The sequence below is a fragment of the Mobula birostris genome, chromosome 9, assembly GCF_030028105.1.
Source record: "Mobula birostris isolate sMobBir1 chromosome 9, sMobBir1.hap1, whole genome shotgun sequence".
NCBI lineage: Eukaryota > Metazoa > Chordata > Chondrichthyes > Myliobatiformes > Myliobatidae > Mobula > Mobula birostris.
In genome coordinates, this window is record NC_092378.1 from 7,649,112 (window position 1) to 7,672,807 (window position 23,696).

A 23,696-nucleotide genomic window follows, 5' to 3' on the forward strand; every position below is an offset into this window, starting at 1 on the left:
ACAGATGAATGCATTATATTGTCCAGTTGCTTCTCGGTAAAGTGACTCGAATGAAATAATATGTAAATTTGATGTCCCTCTTTGGCATCTAGTGTTTCGACGTAGTAATACTGGGGCGTGTTTTAGACGGATTTCGGACGGACAGCTGATCAATGGATGTTTAAATATGATTTTTGTTGAGACTCTTGGTAAATAACTCGCCCAAGCTGGCGCCCGTGGGGAGATGGCTGTCAGTGACGGCACTCTGCCAACCATAAATACCACCTAGCTCTTCCTAGGGGGGACAAATGTATTAGACACTCCTCCCGGCTGGCAGTCCAATCTAGGTGGGTGACGGGTGCAGACATGGTACTTACCAGACCAGTTCGTAAACAGCAGCCTCTTGGAGCTGTGTTCTATTTCTATATAAGAGGCTTACCTAATCCAGATGTAGCTGCCGGGCTTTCAGCCGCTCTGGGTCACGGCGAATGCAAGTCGCGCGTCTGGGCTGCAGCTTACAGTTAAAACAAGACAATTCCGCCGCAAAACAAGTAAGTTATTCAGTACTTTCATCCGGCTTCCGCCGAAGCTGAATTGTCTAACTGTCAGAAGTTTGGTACAGCGAAATCTCGAATGCACTGAGAAGCGTCTTTTAATTCTCACGCCCAGTGTGTACCTCATGGCGAAGGTCAGAGTGGCTTATGAGTATTCTGAAGCTGAGGATAAAACCATAAGACTCGGATTCTTTCTCATCGTCGCGGGAATCATTTCCTTGTTCATCCTTGGGTTTTGCTGGTTAAACCCCACGCTAAACAGCCTGCAGTGTAAGGCTGCCAACTGCACCGTTGTGTCGTTGCGGCAGATCGGGGAGATGTCTGAGTGCACTTTTACATGTGGGGCAGATTGCAAAGGGACGTCGCTCTATCCCTGTCTCCAGATCTTCGTCAACAATTCCCAGTCAAACAGCAGAGCGCTGCTCCATTATGACGAGAAACAACTCCTCTTGAATCCCAAGGTAAAGTGCCTCGCTGCCGTGACATAGAAAATAGCTGTGAAATAAGCATAGAGCAATGCCCTTGATAACGTATTTAAATAAAAAACATTTTACCAAGTGTTCGATAAGTTGCATTAAGCGTTATTTCTTATATCTAAATACATTTCTTATACATTTTTAGTCATGCCGTGAGCTTCAGGCTATTCGAAGTAAAACCTTGAAAACTTTTTTTGAAATTAATCCTTTGTAATTACAAACCGCAGCTGTTACCTTGTCTTGCAAAATTGAAATTGGTTTATTATTGTCACATGTACCGAAATACAGTAAAAAGTTCGTTTTGCATGCTGTTTATACAGATTAGGTCATTACACTGCGTATTGAGGTAGAACAAAGCAAAACAATAACAATGCAGAATAAAGTGTAACAGCTACAGAAAAAGTGCAGTGCAGGTAAAATATAAAGTACAAGATCATAAGGTAGATTGTGAGGTCCGAAATCGTCTTTAGGAATCACCTATAACAATGGGGCGGAGGCTGTCATTGAGCTTGGTGGCACTTGCTCTGAGTGTTTTGTGTCTACGGCCCAACGCGAGAGGGAAGAAGAGAGAATGTCTGGAACGGCTGGGGTCGTTGATCATGCTGGCTGCTTTACTGAGACAGCAAGAAGCATAGACAGAGTCCATGATATGCTGATACGGTTTCCCTGATATGCTGAGATGTGTGACACCATGTCTTGAGGTAGCATTCTGACCTGTGAATCAGGCACCGAGTTCCAGAGGGCTTGCTGTGATGAGACTTTAAACTAAAACCCAGAGTACCCACTTCAGACTGGCATAAAATGCACTTCTGAAGCTTTCCAAAGGCAACTAGATAAACGCTTTGGTTCTGGCCAATATTTAATCCTCAGCAATTGTAGTTTGAACAGATTGCCTGGTCAAAATCTAACCATGCATCTCCTACATTACAACTTGAATTCATTGGTCAATATGCACTGCATGATTCTGAAAGGCATAATATTCTATTAAGTCTTTCTTTGAAAAGAGTTGGGCTTTCTTTGATTGGTCGGTGTTACGACAATGAAGATTTTGAACCACATCTGAGGTGGAGATATGTCTCTACCAAAGGAGTGTAAAGTTCTCCTTCCCACCACTAGCCTGCAGGCCACCCTTGGGCAAGGTGTAGCACCCTCCCCCCCCCCCCCCGATCAGGGTGGCGTGAAGCTATGGAAGCAGGTGTAGGTGGTCGTATGATCAGCTGGTGCATATCACAAGTCCTGGTTATGTGACCACTGATATCAGGCAGACAATATCTGAAGAGCATTGATAAAGGCTAGGGTCACCCATCTTGTAAAGATGCTGTCCAGAAGGAGGCACTGGGAAACCACCTCTGTAGGGAAAAACTTGCCAAGAATAATCATGGTTAAAGACCATGATTGCCCGTGTCATATGGCACAGCACACTAAGATGATGATCTGAGTTTGAGATGACACGGAGCTTTAAACCCTGTCTACAGTTTGTGAAAGTATGTGGTTGGACATAATTTAAGAAATCTAGTTGACCATAAGACAACGGAACAGAATTAGGCCATTCAATCCATCGAGTCTGCTCACTGAGGCTGTCTACAAGAAGGGTCAGAGCCGTCTCTATTTCCTGAGGAGACTGAGGTCCTTTAACATCTGCCGGATGATGCTGAGGATGTTCTGTGAGTCTGTGGTGGCCAGTGCTATCATGTTTGCTGTTGTGTGCTGGGGCAGCAGGCTGAGGGTAGCAGACACCAACAGAGTCAACAAACTGAATGGTAAAGCCAGTGATGTTGTGGGGATGGAACTGGACTCTCTCACGGTGGTGTCTGAAAAGAGGATGCTGTCTAAGTTGCATGCCATCTTGGTCAATGTCTCCCACCCACTACATAATGTACTGGGTGGGCACAGGAGTACATTCAGCCAGAAACTCATTCCACCGAGATGCAGCACAGAGCGTCATAGGAAGTCATTCCTGCCTGTGGCCATCAAACTTTACAACTCCTCCGTTGGAGGGTCAGACATCCTGAGCCAATAGGCTGGTCCTGGACTTATTTCCTGGCATAATTTACATATTACTATTTAACTATTTATGGTTTTATTATTATTTATGGTGCAACTGTAACGAAAACCAATTTCCCCCCGGATTCAATAAAGTATGACTATGACTTATTATCCCTCTCAACCCCATTCTCTTGTCTTCTCCCTGTAGCCTTTGATGCCCCAATTAGTTAAGAACTTGTTGGGCCCAGAGGCTGTTTTATTGACAGGGTAGTTAATGTACATGTGAAGTGCAATTATCTAATATTCAAGACAGATGAGACCTTTTTCTTAAAAGTTAACCACTCACCCTTCTATTGTTCATATATTTAATCATGCTGCACATGCTAACAAGCCGCACCACTGCCGATGCAGAAACTGACTGCGGTGGACGGGAAGGCTCTACAACAGGTAGCAAAGCTGCCCAACGCATCACTGGCACCAGTGTTCCTGCCACCAAGAACATGTATACAGGAAGGTGCTGGTATGGAATCAGTAACATCATGAAGGTTCCCAGCCACTCTGCTCATAGACTGTTTGTCCCGCTCCCATCAGAGAGGAGGCTATATAGCGTCCATGTCAGGACCACCAGACTCAAGCAGTTACTTTCCCCAAACAGTGAGGCTGATCAGCAACTCCACCCACTAACCCACCCCTCCACACCCCCAACCACCATTACTTTATCATTTCCTGTCAGTCACCTGATGTACAGACACTCCTATGCCTAGCGTCACTTTATGACAGAAATCAATCTACATTTATGAGCTATCTTGTGTATTTATGTTTTTTTTTGTGTGTTCCTTATATTACTGTATTTTTCTGCTGCATCAGATGTGGAGTAACAATTATTTTGGTTTTCTTTACACCTTTGTACTGGACAGGACATTAAACAATCTTAAATTCGCAAAGTGCCATAGAACACATCACTTAGTAAACTGGCAGCAAACTTGACAATGCATTTGATTTCCATAAGGGTCATTCACTTTTACATAGCTCAACTATATAACCATCTAATGGAAAATACTGCAGTACACAAAATGAGTACATTTCTTAATGTTTCCAATCACTCCAGTAAGAAGCAAAAAAAAAAATTCATATTAATCCATTATTTAGACCATAAGACCTTAAGACATAGGAGCAGAATTAGGCCCTTTGAACCATCATTTGCTCCACCACTTCATCATGGCTGATCCAATTTTCCTCTCAGCCCCAATCTCCTGTATCATTTCATGCCCTGACCAATCAAGAACCTATCAACCTCTGCCATAAATATACATAATAATGTGGCCTCCACAGCTGCCTATGGCAAAGAATTCCACAGATTCACCAGTCTCTGGATAAAAAAATTCCTCCTCATCTCCATTCTAAAAGGGCGGCCCTCTATTCTGAGTCTGTATCCATAAGACCATAAGACAAAGGAGCAGAAGTTGGCCATTCGGCCCATCGAGTCTGCTCCGCCATTTTATCATGAGCTGATCCATTCTCCATTTAGTCCCACTCCCCTGCCTTCTCACCATAACCTTTGATGCCCTGGCTACTCAGATACCTATCAATCTCTGCCTTAAATACACCCAATGACTTGGCCTTCACTACTGCCCGTGGCAACAAGTTCCATAGATTCACCACCCTCTGACTAAAAAAATTTCTTCGCATTTCTGTTCTGAATGGGCGCCCTTCAATCCTTAAGTCATGCCCTCTCGTACTAGACTCCCCCATCATGAGAAACAACTTTGCTACATCCACTCTGTCCATGCCTTTCAACATTCGAAATGTTTCTGTGTGGTCTCCCCTCATTCTTCTAAACTCCAAGGAATACAGTCCAAGAGCAGACAAACATTCCTCATATGTTAACCCTCTCAGTCCCGGAATCATTCTAGTGAATCTTCTCTGTACCTTCTCCAACGTCAGCACATCCTTTCTTAAATAAGGAGACCAAAACTGCCCACAGTACTCCAAGTGAGGTCTCACCAGCACCTTATAGAGCCTCAACATCACATCCCTGCTCCTATACTCTATTCCTCCAGAAATGAATGCCAACATTGCATTTGCCTTCTTCACCACTGACTCAACCTGGAGGTTAACCTTAAGGGTATCCTGTACGAGGTCTCCCAAGTCCTGTTGCATCTCAGAACTTTGAATTCTCTCCCCATTTAAATAATATCATCTGGTTTTAGACTCTCTCACTATAGAAAACATTCTCTCCACATCCACTCTATCAAAGCCTTAAACTATTTGATAGGCTTCAATAAGGTCACCACTCATTCTTCTGAATCCTAGTGAATATAGGCCCAGAGCCATCAAACACTCTTCATATGACAAGCTCTTCAATCCTGGAATCATCTTCATGAACCTTCTTTGAACCCTCTCCAGATTCAGCACATCCTTTCTATGATAAGGGGCCCAAAACTGCTCCTAATACTCCAAGTGAGGCCTCACCAGTGCTTTATAAAGTCTCAATATTACATCCTCGCTTTTATATTCTAGTCCTCTTGAAATGAATGGTAACATTGCATTTGCCTCCCTCCTCAGAGTCTCAACCTGCAAATAAACCTCTAGGGAATCCTACACAAGGACTCAAGTGTCTTTGAGCCTCAGTTTTTTTGTATTTTCTCACCATTTAGAAAATTGTCAACTCTTTCATTTCTTCTACAAAATGCCTGACCATACACGATTGGACACTGTATTCCATCTGCCACTTCTTTGCCCATTCTCCTAATCTGTCTAACTCCTTCTGTAGCACATCTACTTCCTGAAAACTACCTTCCTGAAAACTACCTTCCCCTCCACCTATCTTCATATCATCTGCAAACTTTGCAAGAAAGCCATCAAATCCATCATCTAAATCATTGACATATAACATAAAAGGAATTGGTCCCAACACAGACCCCTGTAGAACACTACTAGTCACTGGCAGCTAACCAGAAAAGGCTCCCTTTATTCCCACTCTTTGCTTCTTGCCAATCAGGCACTTCTTTATCCAAGCTAGTATCTTTCCTGTAATACCATGTTAAGCAGCCTTGTGTGGCACCTTGTCAAAGGCCTTCTGAAAATCCAAGTACACAACATCACCAATTCTCCTTTGTCTATCCTGCTTGTTATTTCTTCAAGAGTTCCAACAGGTTTGTCAGGCAAGATATTCTCTTGAGGAAACTATGCTGACTATAGCCTATTTTATCACATGCCTCCAAGTATCCTGAGACCTCATTATTAATAACCGACTCCAACATATTCCCAACCACTGAGGTTGGTGTAACTGGTCTATAGTTTCCTTTCTTCTGCTTCTCTCCCTTCTTGAATAGTGGAGTGACATTTGCAATTTTCCAGTCTTCCAGAACCATTCCAGAATCTAGTGATTCTTAAAAGATCATTACTAAGGCCTCCACTATCTCTTCAGCCACCTCTTTCAGAACCCTGGGGTGTACACCATCTGGTCCAGGTGTCTTACGTACCTTTAGACCTAGAACTTCCACCATACTGATAGTTTCTTCCATAGTGAAGACTGATATAAAATACTTATTCAGTTCATCCGTTATTTCCTTGTCCTCCATTACTACCTTTCCAGCATCATTTTCCAACGGTCTGATATCCACTCTTGCCTCTCTTTTACAGTTTATGGATCTGAAGAAACTTTTGGTATCTAATATTATAGGCTGGCTTACTTTTGTATTCCATCCTTACCTTCTTAATGACTTATTAGTTGCTTTCTGTTGGTATTTAAAAGCTTCCCAATCCTTTAACTTCCCACTAATTTTTGCATTATTATATGCCCTGTCTTTGGCTTTTAGGTTGGCTTTGACTATCCTTGTCAGCCACAGTTGCATCACCTGCCATAAGAATACTTCTTCCTCTTTGGGATGTATATAACCTGTACCTTCTGAATTGCTCCCAGAAATTCTAGCCACTGCTGCTCTGCTGTCATTCCTGCTACTGTTCTTTCCCAATCAATTCTGGCCAGGTCCTCTCTCATGCCTCTGTAATTCCCTCCACTCCACTGTAGTACTGATTTTAGCTTCTCCTTCTCAAATTCAGGATGAATTTGATCATATTATGATCACTTTCCCCTAAGGATTCTTTTATCTTAAGCTCTCTAATCAATTCTGGTTCATTACAAAACATTCAATCCCAAATAGCAGATCCCCTAGTGGGCTCAACCATGAAATGTTCTTAAAAAGCCATCTCATAAGTATTCTAGGAATTTCCCCTCTTGGAATGCAGCACCAACCTGATGTTCCCAATCTACCTCCTGTATCTAATACAGCGGCCATTGAGTGTTCATGGTCTTCAGCTCCTGTAACCCATTCACTGCAAGGTTTGAGATGTTGTGCATTCAGAGATACTCTTCTGCACATCACTGTTGTAATGTGCGGTTATTTGAGTCACTGTTGTCCTTCAAAACCTGCTCCATTTCCTTTCTTGGTGCTCTTTATTATCATCTGAAGGCACTCCACAGAACTCAGAAGAAAGAGGTATCATGTAGTGAGCATTTTATTCTGGGTCCCAGTTCTACATATTAAGCAACATTGGTGTCTACCAGAGCATCGTACACAAAATGCTGGAGAAACTCAGTAGGCAGCATCTACGAAATGAATAAACAGTTGATATTTTTGTCCTGCTCATTCCTTTTCTCCTCTGGTTCACTCTCCTCTCCTACCAGATTCCTTTTTCTACAGCCCTTTATAGTTTCCACCCGCCTGGCTTCACCTATCCCCTTCCCCATCAGTCCTGAAGAAGGGTCTTGACCCAAAATGTTGACTGTTTATTCATTTCCATAGATGCTGAGTTCCTCCAGAATTTTGTATGTGTTACTTTGGATTTTTAGCATCTGCAAACATTCTCATGTTATTGGCATCTACCAACATTTCAGCAAACAATTACACATGATGAAGCTTGCTCATGACGATACACTTTCTATAGGTATACGTCATTGTCATCATTATGTGCTGTGTCGTATGATGTGGGTGATCATGGTCTATGAACATTGTTGTTCTTGGCAAATTCTACAGAAGTGGTTTGCTTTGGCCACCTTCTGGGCAGGGTCTTTACAAGATGAGTGACCCCAGCCATTATCAATACCCTTCAGAGATTGTCTGCCTGGCATCAGTGGTCCCATAACCAGGACTTGTGATTTGCACCAGCTGCTCATATGACCATCTACCACCTGATCCCATGGCCTCACATGACCCTGATCAGGGGGTCTCAGTAGGCATTCTTTGCCCAAGGGTGACCTGCAGGCTAGCATAGGGAAGGAACACCTTACTCGGATTTCCTCCCCACCACCTATATAGGCATACATATTGCTTTAAAACCTATTTCCTGAGAGAATCCATCTATAAAGTGTACTTTGTCTTTTCTTCTCATGTAATTAATGGAATAATAGTTGACAATTCACTTTGTTAATCTTTAGAAGAATGATCTCATTGAAACCTATCAACAATTGAAAGGTCTAGATAGAATTGAAGTTGTCCTGGGGGGCAGGTGATTGGGGATAAGCTCCCACTATCTAGTAACTGGGGCCAGTAGCACATGTCTCAAATGGCCTCTGACAACCAAGTCCAGCTCCTGGCCTTCACATGTGGCTTAGTTACTAAGCTGGGCAGAACTGTTTCTACTGACAGGAGAAGGGGCAAAGGTGGGTTACTGGCACCTTAAAACTAGTGGCTTCGGGCAGATGGGGCTTATTAGCCATGGGTTGGCAGCTGATCTAGGAGAAGGGAAACCCTGATTTCAAACCTCTGCTGCTTTATGGTGTACCCACTCATGGGGAAGGCTTCAGGAGTAAACCCGAAGGAAACATCTGGTGCTCGAGTCCCTAAGGCAGTCCTCTGCTGAGTTCAATGCTGACTGGCAACTCCTGTGATGCTGCTGGTGCTGAACTGTATTGGTCTCTGCCTTTTTTTATTTGGTTTCATCAGCTGTGTGGAGAGAGGAGCCTGTTGCATAGCAGATGCTTGCTCTCCATATTGCACTGCCCTGGCTTGCATATCGACTGATCATAGACTGTTAGGATACAACATCCATGGTTGACCCTGACCAATGGAGGCCTTATCAAATAGCATTCATAACTAGAGGATGTTTCCAATAGTCGTAGAACCTGGAACCAGAAGACACAGCCTCAGAATAGAATTCCTTTAGAACAGAGATGGGGAGGAAGTTTTTTAACAGGATGGTGGTGAATCTGTGGAATTCATTGCACAGATGCTATGGAAAAGGAAGTTGCTTAATTTTTCAAGGGTGTCAAAGATTATGGGAAGAAGGCAGGAGAATGGGGATGAGAAGGAATATAAAACAACTGATCGAATGGTAGAGCAGACTGGATGGGCCAAATGACCTAATTCTGCTCCATTCTTACGTTCTTATCTTCATGAACTGTTAAGCTCAATGAATGGAATGGAAGTGCTGTTATTAGAACTTCCTTGGTTTGAGACAACACTTTGATCATGAGTTGGACACTGGTGCCTGTTTGCTTCCTTACTTGACACTTACAATGGATAGCTACACCTGCACTCTTGCTCACTAATGCAAATATCTAATCAGTCAATCATGTGGCAGAAAATTAATGCATAAAAACATGCAGTCGTGGTCAAAAGGTTCAGTTGTCAGACCAAACTTCAGAATGGGGAAGAAATGTGATCCAAGTGACTTTGACCGTGGAATGATTGTTGGTGCCAGATGGGGTGGTTAGTGTTATCTCAGGAACTGCTGATCTCCTAGGATATTCACACACAACAGTCTACAGTTAGTAACTAAAGCTTACAGAGAATGGTGCATTTTCACACACAGTCTCTAAAGTTTACAGAGAATGGTACGACATCCAGTGAGTGGCAGTTCTGTGGGTGAAAATTCCTTGTTGATGAGAGAAGTCTGAGGAGAATGTCAGAGTGGTTCAAGCTGTCGGGAAGGCGCCACGTTACAGGGAGTGAGAATATGTCATCATGGATGTATGTTTTGTAACTCCAGAAATTAATTGAAAGATAAACATGGGAGCCAGGCAATGTATCTACTTAGCGTTTTACTTTCCTTTTCTTTAGAGAACATGCTGACATATGACATGGTGCTGTACTTATGTATGCCATTATGTTCTACTTACATATAACCCATAATGAGTTATGCAAACAAAGAATGTTTAATCAAACAAGGTATTTACAATATTACTGAAATATTAAATACACTACAATGGGTAAGAATTTACAAAAGTTAATTTATGCAATTACTCCTGAATATTTCCTTACAGCAGAGGTTCCCAACCTTTTTTACATCATGGATCTTTGTCATTAACCAAGGGGTCTGTAACACTAGATTGGAAGCCCCTGCAAAAGCCTACAAAATACTGGATGTGTAATACAGGAAACATGACAGCCAGACTACATGTAACATTGATACTCTGTCTATAGTGAATGGACTATATTAGAAATGTTATTTTACCTGCAGTGAACCTATATGATCTCTTCATTGCTGGTGTCTGGTAATTTTCTCCTTCAGGAATTCTTCTTTGGTTTGGTTTCCTGTTTGAAAGTAACATTGTAAGACATTCCCAGTGAATTCCCTTGTTCCTCTTAACGGACCTGCAGGTCAGAGAAAACGTCACGTGCAAATTTGCCGAAAGAAGCTACAGAACATTGTAAACTCAGTCAGCTTCATCATAGGCTCTAGCCTCCCTAGCAACCAAGGAGTGATGGATCAAAAAGATGGCATCCACTGTTAAGGACGTCCATCACCCAGGACATGCTCTCTTCTGATTGCTACCATCAGGAAGGAGGTACAGAAGCCTGAAGGCACGCACTCAGTGATTCAGGAACAGCTTCTTCCCCTCTGCCATCCGATTCCTAAATGGACATTGAACCTCATTACTTTTTATTTCCTCTTTTGGCACTACTTATTTAACTTAAAAATATATATACTGAACATAATTTACAGTTTTTATGTATTGCAATGTACTGCTGCAGCATAACAACACATTTCACAGCATATTCTGATGGTTTTAAACCTGATTCTAATCTGGCAGATTCCCCCATTTTAACTCCTTTGTCTTTACCGGGATGGAATTTGATTTCATTGCAGTGCAAGAAAATCTCAACTCCTATAGCTGTAAGGTTTTGCTTTAGGAGTCAATTTAGATGTACTTTGTTTGAAGCCCTGGCTGATGTAGAGTTGAACTATTCATGAACCCATAATTTAGTCTGCCTGAGGTCTGGCAGTCATCATGATCTGATATGGAAATAAGTCTACATCAGGGTGGCATGTATGTTCTTCCTGCCTTTGTAGTAAGCGTTCTCCATTTACATTGTTCCTGGTCAATATAAGTCTTTGGCAGTGAGTTGTCACCATTCAAGATAACAAGTGAAAAGGGCTCAGTTTCTGTATCTGTCTGATTTTGTCACTGTGTCCATCAAAGTAGGAAAGCAGCAGGACCAAGAGCTGAATATTTTACAGTACGCATATCCATACAAATGTATCTTTTTAGCCAGAAGCAATCCACTGAAACCAGTTGTCCGTCTTTTCTTTGTTTCCTGTTTAAGAGGACTCATAATCCTGTCTGTGTGGAGTTTGCACGATCTACTTGTGACTGTGGCTTTCCTGCAAGTGTTAGGCTGGTGGTAGAATTCTACAACAAGAGTTCCTCCAGCATTTTGTGCGTGTTGCTCTGGATCTCCAGCATCTGCAGAATCTCTTGTGCCAAGGATTTGGTCTAGTTCAGAGTTATGGTTTCCTTCCTTTGCCATCGAGTGTAATAATGCTTCATCAGACTGATTCTTGGGATGGTTTGACAATTGTATAAGGGAGAGATTAGAGTGAATAGGCTTGTGTTTACCAGAATTTAGAAGAATTGGGTGGGGGGTGGAGATATATCTCTACTGAAGAAGGTGTAAGATGCTCCTTCCCTCTGCTAGCCGGCAGGTCACACTTGGGCAAGATGTAGCACCTAGTTAGCCCTTGGTCTGATGATGGATAGTTGTGTGAACAGCTGGTGCATATCACAAGTCCTGGTTATCACAAGCACTGATGCCAGGCGGACAATCTCTGAATAGTATTGATAATGGCTGGGATCACCCATCTTGTAAAGACACTGCCCAGAAAAAGACAATGGCAAATAATTTCTGTAGAAGAATTTGCCAAGAACAAACATGGTCATGAAACTATGATCATCCATATCATATGACACAGCACATAATGATGATGAATAGAAGAATGAGACAGAATCGAGTTGAAAATTCTGACAGGACTCGAGTGGCTGAAATTGATGACTAATATGTCTCTTGTGTTGGGGATTTGGGGCAAGGCATTTAGGACTATGAGGAAAACCAATTTGTGCTTAACTGACTTACATTGAAAGCAGAGGTCAAATTGTGAATACATTTAAGAGGAGGGCAAACTGCAGCAGGAGATATGGATTAAAGATTAGCTCTATTTGCCATGTACATCAAAACAGAGAAAGAAATGAGTCACTTGTGTCAACGACCAGCAGTCTGAGCATGTGCTGGGGGCAGCCTGCAAGTGTCTAATTTACTAACAACTTACTAACCTTAACTAACGTGTACACCTTTGGACTGTGAGAGGAAAATAGAGGACCCAGAGGAAACCCACACATTCACAGGGAGAATGTTCAAACTCCTTGCACACAGTTGGCGCTGCAGTGCGTTACACTGGCTGCTATGAGAAGAGAGCAGGAGTACAATATTTTCATAGAAGATCAACCATGATTATGTTGTACAATGGAGAAGGTTCAACTGGCCTTCTGTTCACTTTTTTAAAAAGTTTCTGTTTGATTATTGTTGTGTTTTTCCCAGTGTTTGACTTTGCCTTCTCCCACCACCAATTCCTCAATATTCACTGTTAGCCGTGTCTGCCACTCTGCCACAGCAGAGAGCTTGGGGGCTTATGCTGAAAACATAACCGTTCATAACCACTGTTGAATGAACTGTTCATCTCTGCTGTATTAATATTAGCAAGCTGCACATTGCACCATGCTGAGACGTGCCCTGGAACTCCTCACAATTTTAGTCAAGAAAGATGTGCTTCAGCGAGTCCAACCTGAAGTAGTGAGGTTGTGGGAATAAGATATTAATGCATTTGTGTATCTGGTCTCTGCCTGATTGTTCCTATTACCTGTTAGGCTGCTGGTGTGTGGGGTAGCAATAGTGGTCCTCTGTCTCTGGCGGTGTTGAGGACTTCCTTCATCATGCCAGCATCTCGGTTTTCACTACTGTCAGCCATTCAAGTTTTGGGTGGAGTCTCAGGAACACCGTCACACCCAGGTGTAGGAGGATTCTTCATTGCTGCTTCCTTTACAGGCCTGATTTTTCAGGTGCTCAAAAATTATTTATTTATTGTATTTAAACACAGGATATTCTGTAGATGCTGGAAATCCGGAGTAACACACACAAAATGCTGGCGGAACTCAGCAGACCAAGCAGCATCTATGGAGAAGAATGAAGAGCCGACATTTTGGGTTGTGACCTTTCCCAGAACATTGGCTTTGTATTACTCCCCGTGGATGCTGCCTGACCTGCTCAGTTCCTCCAGCATTTTGTGTATATTACATTTAATATTTTTGCTTTAAAATATTCATACAGAACTTGTTAAGTTAAATATTTTTAACACCCTGATAAATCCACGTCATTGACAGCTTCATTCATAAGCATCAGGGTTCATTGAATTTGTAGTACTGAATATCTTCCCCTAGAACAAAATGGATTCAGTTTGAAGCTTGTTTCAATTGGTAAGCTGAATATCTTAAAGAATGGGCAGATGGAGGGTTTTGTAACATTTCCAGAAAATACAAAATTGAAGGAGAATAAATGACCTACATTATCTGCAAAGCTCCGCAGATGCTCAGGGAAGAAATATAGTTATAGTTTTATTCTGTTCAGTTCAAAAGGTCTCCCCATTTACAGAAGGAGAAAAGTGAGGAGAATATAATATAAACAACAACGTGACATCCTGAAGAGCAATGTTCCTTTTCTTAATTTTCCCTGAAAGGTGTGGATTCACTCTGATGTTTCCATAGACACACATGTTCAGTACGGGCCAGCCTCGTTGCAGCATTAATTTGTGGCTGTAGGAAAGAGTTTAACCAGTTTCTCTAAGCAACTATTTCATACTCAATTCTCTCCACACTGGGTTTCCAGCAAAGATAACCAGATCACAATGAAACAGCAAATTTTGTTCATTTAGAAATAAAAGTCCTTCCTCTTTTCATCCCAGACAAGATCAGTCTGGATCATCAGTCAAATCCACAGATTTTCCTGGTCTGTATAGTCAAATAGCAAACAACCTGCTTAATGCCCAACAAGCAACATGTCTTCTTTAGTCCGAAAATTTAAATTTTACCTCAAGAAATAAAATGAAAATGTCAGCACATCTCTTAACACCGTTGACTTAATGCTTCAGAAGAAGTGTACTGGAAAGAAAATGGTAGATTGGGAATTAAGTACAGTAGTTCTAGAATCAGTAGATTTTTATGTTTAAGATGAATACTTTTGAAAGTACTGATATTTACATTTGAAAGGTAGAAATATCACTTAATGACATCAACTCTTCTCCCACACATGCACACGCATACACACTGAGAGAATTATATTTTTTTTTAAAAAGAGTTTGATTCATCTTAGGTTAATAGGTCAGCACAATATTGTGGGCTGAAGGGCCTGTATTATTCCATGTTCTAAGCCAGTTCAGCATTCATTGATCACTACAGATCATAGCTGCTCTGTGACCAAACTTCTCAAAGAGTATCAGCCATGATCATAGTGATTCAGAATGCTCAATGGGCCAAAAGGCAGGATCTCCCAGTGGCCACACATTTAAATTCCACATCCCATTCCCATTCTGATATGTCTATCCACGGCCTCCTCTACTGTAAAGGCGAAGCCACACTCAGGTTGGAGGAACAACACCTTATATTCTGTCTGGGTAGCCTACAACCTGATGGCATGAATATTGACTTCTCTAACTTCTGCTAATGCCCCACCTCCCCCTTGTACCCCATCTGTTATTTATTTTTATACACACATTCTTTCTCTCTCTCTCCTTTTTCCCCCTCTGTCCCTCTCACTATACCCCTTGCCCATCCTCTGGGTTTTTCCCCCCCTCCCCCTTTTCCTTCTCCTTGGGCCTCCCATCCCATGATCCTCTCATTTCCTTTTTGCCAATCACCTGTCCAGCTCTTGGCTCCATCCTTTCCCCTCCTGTCTTCTCCTATCATTTTGGATCTCCCCCTCCCCCTCCCACTTTCAAATCTCTTACTAACTCTTCCTTCAGTTAGTCCTGACGAAGGGTCTCGGCCCAAAACATCGACTGTACCTCTTCCTACAGATGCTGCCTGGCCTGCTGCACTCACCAGCAACTTTGATGTGTGTTGCTTGAATTTCCAGCATCTGCAGAATTCCTCGTGTTTATATTCCTGTTCCTGTTTTCCTGTTTCTCATTGTATTTTCCCTAAGTGTGACTTTGCCTCCTCCAACAACAATTGCTGAATATTCATTGTTACCCATGAATCCTCCCTCACTATTTTTACTCTTTTTTTCTGCTATTTATTTATTTTTAAATATCTATTTCTTATTGTAGTTTGTATTTTTTATGTATTGCATTGTATGCTGCTGCCAAACAACAAAATTCATGAGATATGTCAGAGATATTGAACTGATTCTGACTCTGTTACTACAGAGATCTAGGGGCTTTGGGAAATCACATAATTGTTCAAAATCTCGATCAAATGGACTGTTCAATATTAACGTTGGCAGGCTGCAAATTGCAATCTGCTGGGAAGTGTCCTGAGCATGTCTGTCTCTTGGTAAACAAGTATCTCATAGCTCATCAGCAACTGAAACGGTATCAATTGCAGTTGCCAGGAGCCAGCTGAAGATCTGCTACTCCTTTACACGATGAAAGATTCATTCTTATAGAGGGCCTGCTCTCAGTTTTAGACAGTACCTTTTGACACCCCAAGGGCTAAAAACCCTTTTGCTGCATGAGACCTCTTTATTCCCTGTTTATCTTATTCCTTGACTTCTAATTGACGTTACTGAATGATAATAAAAGAAGACTGTGTGTCCTCATAATCCAATCTTATCTAATTTCCGAAGAATGTGGCCCTATTTGGTGTAATTTACGGATGGTAGCAAATCACGCAAAACGGTATATCAACACAGTATCTCGAAGGATGATGTGAGTGCAAATAAGACCTACAGCCTGATTCCAGATGCCAGTAAAGGCTGAAGAAGTTAAACCCCTCAGTCTGGAAAAGAGATAGCTGGGACATGACGGTAGGTCAGTGGGAAAAGCATTTTGGAAATACTATTTCTGGAGTTAGGACAGCTGGATGCAAGTTGAGGCTACTGAAAGAAGCAAGTGAAAGAAAATTAGAACTATTGACAATATGCATATATTGACAAAAAATGCTGTAGAATTAAATTCCGAAGAGATAAAGAAAGTCTAGCACATTGGAATCAGTCAACAAACAACTGATTTAAAGATTAGCTTCATTTCTCACATGTCCATCAAAACTTCTGACATGTGCATCAAAATATGTATATCTGATAGTAGGGCTGATCTTGAAATGAGGAGGATTGGGATTGCTAAACGCATGTTCAAGCATTTCAGCAAGATATTAAAGAGTAACATAAATTCAATGGGTACGAAACTCAGTGGTTTTGCAGAGCTATGTTCATTCCACACTAACATATGGAAACAATATTGGACAATATCAAAGCAAAGTGAGGGAAGACTTGAAACTGCAAAAATGTAGTTTTTCAGTTTTTGAGAAGAATGATGGAAATATCATGGAAGAACAGAATAGCAAATGAGGAACTGCTGTGAAAAACCAAAATAAGAAGAGAGCTGATATCACCAATCAGGAAATGGCAGCTATGGAATTTCTGGGACACGTACTAAGGAAAGAGAAGTTTGAACATCTTGCAGTGACGGGAAAGATTGCCGGAAGAAAAAGTTGCAGTTGACAGCGCATGATGTTCATGAGTTACATCATGGGATGAACAGACAAAAGTTTTGAAAGAACTTCTCCGGTAGATGCCCATGAACAACACGGCACACATGATCATGGTGAACAATGATGTACATCGAAACATATAATTAAATGCGCCACTGACCAACAAGGTCCGAGGATTATGCTGGGAGCAGCCCACAAGTATCACCACACTTCTGGTGCTAGCGTTGCATGCCCAAGTCTTTGGAGTGGGAGGAAACTGGAGCACCCAGAAGTCATGGAGGATGTAAAACTCCCTACTCACAGTGGTGGGAATCGAACCCTGGTTGGTACACACCCAGCGATGTAAAGCGATTGTGCTAACCATTACATTATTGTCTACAATTATATGTTGCATAGGCAGGAAAGTGGGACAGAATAACCTATCTCAAACATACTGTAATTACCTTGCATCTGCCAGTGATGTGCTATACCTGTGGGATATGGATCCTTCTTTCTCATCTACAAGCATGTATAATGACTGAAAGCCAGATAATATAGAGAACCCTCTCCACTCTCAGTTTACCTCCTGACACTTTTCTCCTCTTCTTTACCTTAGCCTGTTAATTTCTGAAAATGGGAATTGCTAAATCAGGGGATCCCAACTGTTTTTATGCCATGGACCAATATCATTAAGGAAGGGGTCCATGGGTCCCAGGCTGGGAACCCCTGCGCTAAATGTTTAATTTGTTTTTATTGGCGCTAAGTGACATACAATTTTATTTTTGTTCTCATCTTTTGTTGCAATATGGATTGTTTGGGCAGATAAAGCAACTGAACCAATGCGAATGGAGCAGTCTCCATGAGACAGACTAGCAGCGGTTCCCAAACGTGGAGTATTACAGGTTGGGAATCCCTGTCTTGGAGCATGCTTCACAAAATACTGCAAAGTACCGAGAGCCGCAAATGATTCTGCAGATGATGGAAATCCAGAGCATGTATCCAAAATGCTGGAGGCACTCAGCAGGTCAGGCAGCACCTATGGAAAGAAATGAGCAATCATGGTTTCAGGCAGAGACCTTTCTGCAGACTCACGTAGAGACTAGAGATACAGTATATCTTAGGTAATTGATTCTTAGCCCCCTGCACCCCTTAGAAACTCACAAGTGACCCATTCTTCTACTCATTGAGGTCAGTAGAGCCCATTCTCACACCACTTACTGTATAGACTGACCATAGCATGTTCCAAAGTCTCGTAAGCTTAAAAAAAACCCCACAGGAGCCCCCACTTCCTCATTCCTCATAAACTTATCAAAGGCTCCATTCCCACAATTCTTTTAAACTCCGTGTGGCTCATTTTACAGGCATTATAAACTTGCTATTGACTCAAACTCATGTTCCCTAAAATCACTGGGACCCCCCCTGTTTCCACATGCCCCCTCCACCTATCAAGGGCCTATTACACAGATCTTTTAAACTCAAAGAGATTTGTTTCCTTTGCTGTCTTCAAACACACTGCCAAATTTATTGCAGTGCCGTGTAGTATATTTTAAAAAAAGTGAAGTACAGGTCTGGAAAACCAACAGAGTGCTGATAGGTGGTGGATTATTCGTGTTATACAGAGCTGGTACACTTTTTCATGGCATCCTCTTCATTTTGTGAGAGTCTTAGTACAAGCTCAATGTGATAAAACAGAATTCTCCTTTTTACAGTGTTCCTACATTCCCCCTTGTGAGAGAGACAATCAGAAAAACTCAGAAAATGTTATGAGTTGGCATGATTATTGGAAGGAAGAGATCGGCTCTCAGTCTTTCATTTGCTACATTAATCGTCAACGAAGGTAAGGCAACATTTAAAGAATCCTCTGAGCCCACCTATGGGAAACAAATTTGCGTAGAGGAAGATCAAAAACTGCAGATTTATTTATTTATTTTTAGAACGTTAGAGCATTAGAAAGTTTTTGTCAAGAACAGGCCATTCGGCCAACAAAGCTTGCCAAATGCCTGTTGAAATAACTATCGAGTTTAGATTTGAAAGTCTCTAAGGTACTACTCTGAACTATACAACTAGGTAGTTTGTTCCACGTGTCAACAACTCATTGTGCAAAGAAATGCTTCCTGATGTAAGCCTGAAATCTCCCTTTAACCAGTCTCCACCCATGGCCCCATGTCCTCACAGGATAAGGCTTTTCATTCCAGGATGAGGGAGATGTCCTCCTTTTTTAAAGAAAGGGGCTTCCCTTCCTCCACTATCAACTCTGCTCTCAAACACATCTCCCCCATTTCACGCACATCTGCTCTCACTCCATCCTCCCACCACCCCACTAGGAATAGGGCTCCCCTGGCCCTCACCTACCACCCCACCAGCCTCCAGGTCCAACATATAATTCTCTGTAACCTCTACCACCTCCAACGGGATCCCACCACTAAGCACATCTTTCCCTCCCTCCCTCTCTCTCTCTGCTTTCCGCAGGGATCGCTCCCTATGCAACTCCCTTGTCCATTCGTCCCCCTATCCCTCCCCACTGATCTCCCTCCTGGCACTTATCCTTGTAAGCGGAACAAGTGCTACGCATGCCCTTACACTTCCTCCCTTACCACCATTCAGGACCCCAGACAGTCCTTCCAGGTAAGGCGACACTTCACCTGTGAGTCGGCTGGGGTGATATACTGCGTCCGGTGCTCCCGATGTGGCCTTCTATATATTGGCGAGACCCGATGCAGACTGGGAGATTGTTTTGCTGAACACTTACGCTCTGCCCGCCAGAGAAAGCAGGATCTCCCAGTGGCCACACATTTTAATTCCACATCCCATTCCCATTCTGACATGTCTATCCACGGCCTCCTCTACTGTAAAGATGAAGCCACACTCAGGTTGGAGGAACAACACCTTATATTCCGTCTGGGTAGCCTCCAACCTGATGGCATGAACATTGACTTCTCTAACTTCCACTAATGCCCCACCTCCCCCTCGTACTCCAACCGTTATTTATATACATACATTCTTTCTCTCTCTCTCTCTCCTTTTTCTCCCTCTGTCCCGGCTATACCCCTTGCCCATCCTCTGGGTTTTTCCCCCCCTCCCCCTTTTCCTCCTCCCTGGGCCTCCCGTCCCATGATCCTCTCATATCCCTTTTGCCAATCACCTGTCCAGCTCTTGGCTCCATCCCTCCCCCTCCTGTCTTCTCCTATCATTTTGGATTTCTCCCTCCCCCTCCCACTTTCAAATCTCTTACTCACTCTTCCTTCAGTTAGTCCTGACGAAGGGTCTCGGCCTGAAACATCGACTGCACCTCTTCCTAGAGATGCTGCTTGGCCTGCTGCGTTCACCAGCAACTTTGATGTGTGTTGCTCCTCACTGATGGATTAATTTTGAAGTAGTAGCTGGCATCCACATTACTTATACCCTTAATGATTTTGAACACTCCTATTATGTCTCCTCTTATTCTACATCTACTTAGGTGAAAAGGATTTATTCTTTCAATCCTTCTTCATAACTCGTACCCTGCAGACCTGGAATGAGTCTCATCACCCTTGTCTGAACTCTCTCCACTACCTTCACATCCTGCACAAAATATGGAGACTAAAACTGTACACAGTACCCGAGATGGGGCCTCATAATTGCATTATACAGCTTAAGGAGGATGTCTCTAGATGTGAACTCCACTGATCACGTTACATAGACCAACATTCTACTGGCCCTCCTAACCGCTTCTGTGCTTTGTCTAGATGTTGATAGTGGAGTCTATCAGGATGACCAAATCCTTCTCATACATCTAACTCAAGACCCCCACTGTATATTTATACCTAATATTTCTACTTCCTTATGTGTAATATTTTACATTTACTTACATCAAATTTCATCTGGCATTTATCTGCCCACATATGGATTTTGTATAGATCTAAATGTATTGATTTTGCTGCCTGAATGTTATCAGCCTGCCCTCCTAATTTTGTGTTACCTGGAAACTTTACTAGTTTATTTGTTATATGCTTATCCAAGTCATTAATGGAACCCCACTTTTAACAAGTGTGAAAATGATCCTCTCACCATAACACGTTGTTTTCTGCTTTAGAGCCAATTCTGTACCCATTCACACACCTTACCCTGAATCCCTACCTCATGTAACTTCTTGTGGGGCACCTTGTCAAAAGCCTTCTGAAAGTCCAAGTAAATGATATCAACTGCTCTATTTTTCTCATGTATTTTAGTTGCCTCTTCATAGAGATCTAGCTCATTAGTAAAGCATGATTTCCCCATGCTGGCTTCCTGCTAACATGCCTGTTCTTATCAGCTGCTTTTCCATCTCATTCTTTATGAATGTTTCCATTATCTTACCTACGATACACATTAAGCTTACTGGTCTATAGATACCAGGGTCAGTGCCGTCACCCTTCTTATACACAGGGACAACGTTAGCCCATTTCCAGTCCTTGGCGATTTCACAAGTCTTCACTGACTTTTGAAAAATACACGTTAGGGGTTTGTATGTATAATCATAGACCTCTTTAAGTACCCTGGGTTACATGTTGTCTAACCCCGGAGATTTATTAACTTTCAGCCTTTTCGGCTGAAACAGGACCACTCTTTCTAAGATCCCTAAGTCACTTAAAACAACCTTATTTTTCTCTGCACTTGTTGGCATATTGTTAACATCTTCACAGGTGAATACTTCAGAAAAACATGAGTTAAGAGTATCCGCTATGTCCATCTCTGCATAATTTATCAACCCACGATTATTCTTAATACATTTAACTTCCTCCTGGACTTTTCTTTTAATACTAAAGTATTGAAAAAATCTCTTGAGGTCTTTCTTAGCATTATCAGTAATATCCTTCTCAAACTGCATTTTGACAATCTGAATTTCCATCTTGACTATAGCCCTCATATTTTCATATGCTCTGTGGTTAATGTTGTTACTATTGTTTCTGCATTCCTTATATACTGTAGCTTATATTGTTCATTGAGATACAGCACGAAATAGGCTCTTTGAGCCTGCTTCCCAGCAATCCCCCGATTTAATCTTAGCCTAATCTGAGGACAATTTACAATGACCAATTAACCTACCATCTGGTACCTCTTTGGACTGTGGGAAGAAGCCAGAGCACCCGATGGGGAGAACGTAAGAACTCCTTACAGAGACCGATGGGAATTGCACCCGGGATGCTGGTACTGTAAAGCATTGTGCGAAACACTGTGCTACCGTGCCACCCGCTGGGAATCTGAATTAAAAAATAGAAAATGCTGGAAGCGCTCAACAGGTCAGGCAGCACCTGTGGAGAGCGAAACAAGAGTTCAAATTTCAGGTCAAAGAACAGAGGAACCTCTATCTAGATATTTCAATATTCGATAGGTTATTGATCTCTTTTTATTTCATTTTATAGGTTGTTTTATTTTAATTTTAATTTTATTTTTATTTCTATTTTTGCACTAATTATTTAATTAAACTATGTAGAACATACTTACTGTAATTCACTGTTTTTTCTATATTATCATTTATTGCATTGTATTACTGCTGCAAAGACTACAAATTTCAGGACTTATGCCATTGATATTAAACCTGATGCTGATTGGAGGTAGCAGAACCATTGCTCCACAAAGGATCTTCGACTGGAAATGTTATCACTATTTCCATCTTCGCATTTGCTGTCTGACCTTCTTTCGTATCTCTAACATTTTCTGCTTTTATTTAAATATTCTATTTAGCTACTGCTTGTTCCACCAGCTGGTTTTTAGGGCAGCAATGAAGGCCCTTCATCTTTGTCTGACCTGAGCCACTCAGATGTAGAAGGATTATCATTGCTGTTTCCGTAGCAACTTTGTTTTACCGGTCAGGGTTGTTAGCCCTGGGCTGAGCCCCCTGAACCCGGAGGACCGGTCTGGCCTCTACCCTTTGACCTGTTTGGCATGGATGACCCCACCAGGACCAAGGCATAAAGTCCTGACTCCAGCCAACAAAGCTCTCTGGGTTACAGAGGCACGCAAGCTTCCAAAGCACGACAAGGTTGTGGACATCTTGGAAGATTTAAATATTGAACAAGACATATTACTTTTTTTGAATATATTATGTGACATTTTATTACAGCAAAATAATTTAATGTGATTTCTAACCTTTTTATATGAACATTTAAATGCAAAAGAGGATATTTTCAGAATAAATGTCAATGATAATGAACCCGCTTCCGACCCTTTCATCTAAGACCATCTGACAGGGGGATGGGAACCAGAGTGCCAGAACAGTTAGTGGAGAGGCAGATGTTGGTAAGACCTCAGACAAAGTCAGGAATCAAAAGCTTGAGCATGGTGCGACTAGTGGCCTGAGCTGCGTATATTCCAATTCAAGAGATATCTTAGGGAGGGCGGATGATAGTGCTGAAGGTAAGGTAGCTGGTTTACAAACAGAGGCAATGTGCAGTGAGGAGAGGCAAAATTACAGTCTACAGGATGAGTTGCAAGTAAAAGGTGGGCAAGATCCAAAAGGGTGAATACAGGTCTGAGGTTATGTTTGAATGTGCACAGTACAGTATACAGAATAAGGTAGATTCATTTGTAGCACAGTTATAGATTGGCATGTATGATGTTGTAGGCATCACTGAATCATGGCTGAAAGAAGATTATAGCTCAATGTCCAAGGATACACATTGTATCAAAAGGACAGTCGGGAAGGCAGAGGGGACAGCGATGCTCTGTTGGTTAAAAAAAATTAGATCAAATCAATTGAAAGAGATTACATAGGGTCGAAAG

General features: G+C 42.0%; 1 protein-coding gene across 1 annotated transcript in view; it reads left to right on the plus strand.

Annotated features, from left to right (window-relative positions):
• The first annotated feature begins 469 nt into the window (after window positions 1–469).
• LOC140203309 (calcium-activated potassium channel subunit beta-4-like) overlaps window positions 470–23,696 on the plus strand; it is a 31,437-nt gene continuing 8,210 nt past the window's right edge. The window contains exons 1-2 of the mRNA XM_072269327.1: window positions 470–994; window positions 18,665–18,792. Of these exons, the coding sequence (XP_072125428.1) occupies window positions 659–994; window positions 18,665–18,792 (464 nt within the window). The 5' untranslated portion in view covers window positions 470–658. The remainder of the gene's footprint in view (window positions 995–18,664; window positions 18,793–23,696) is intronic.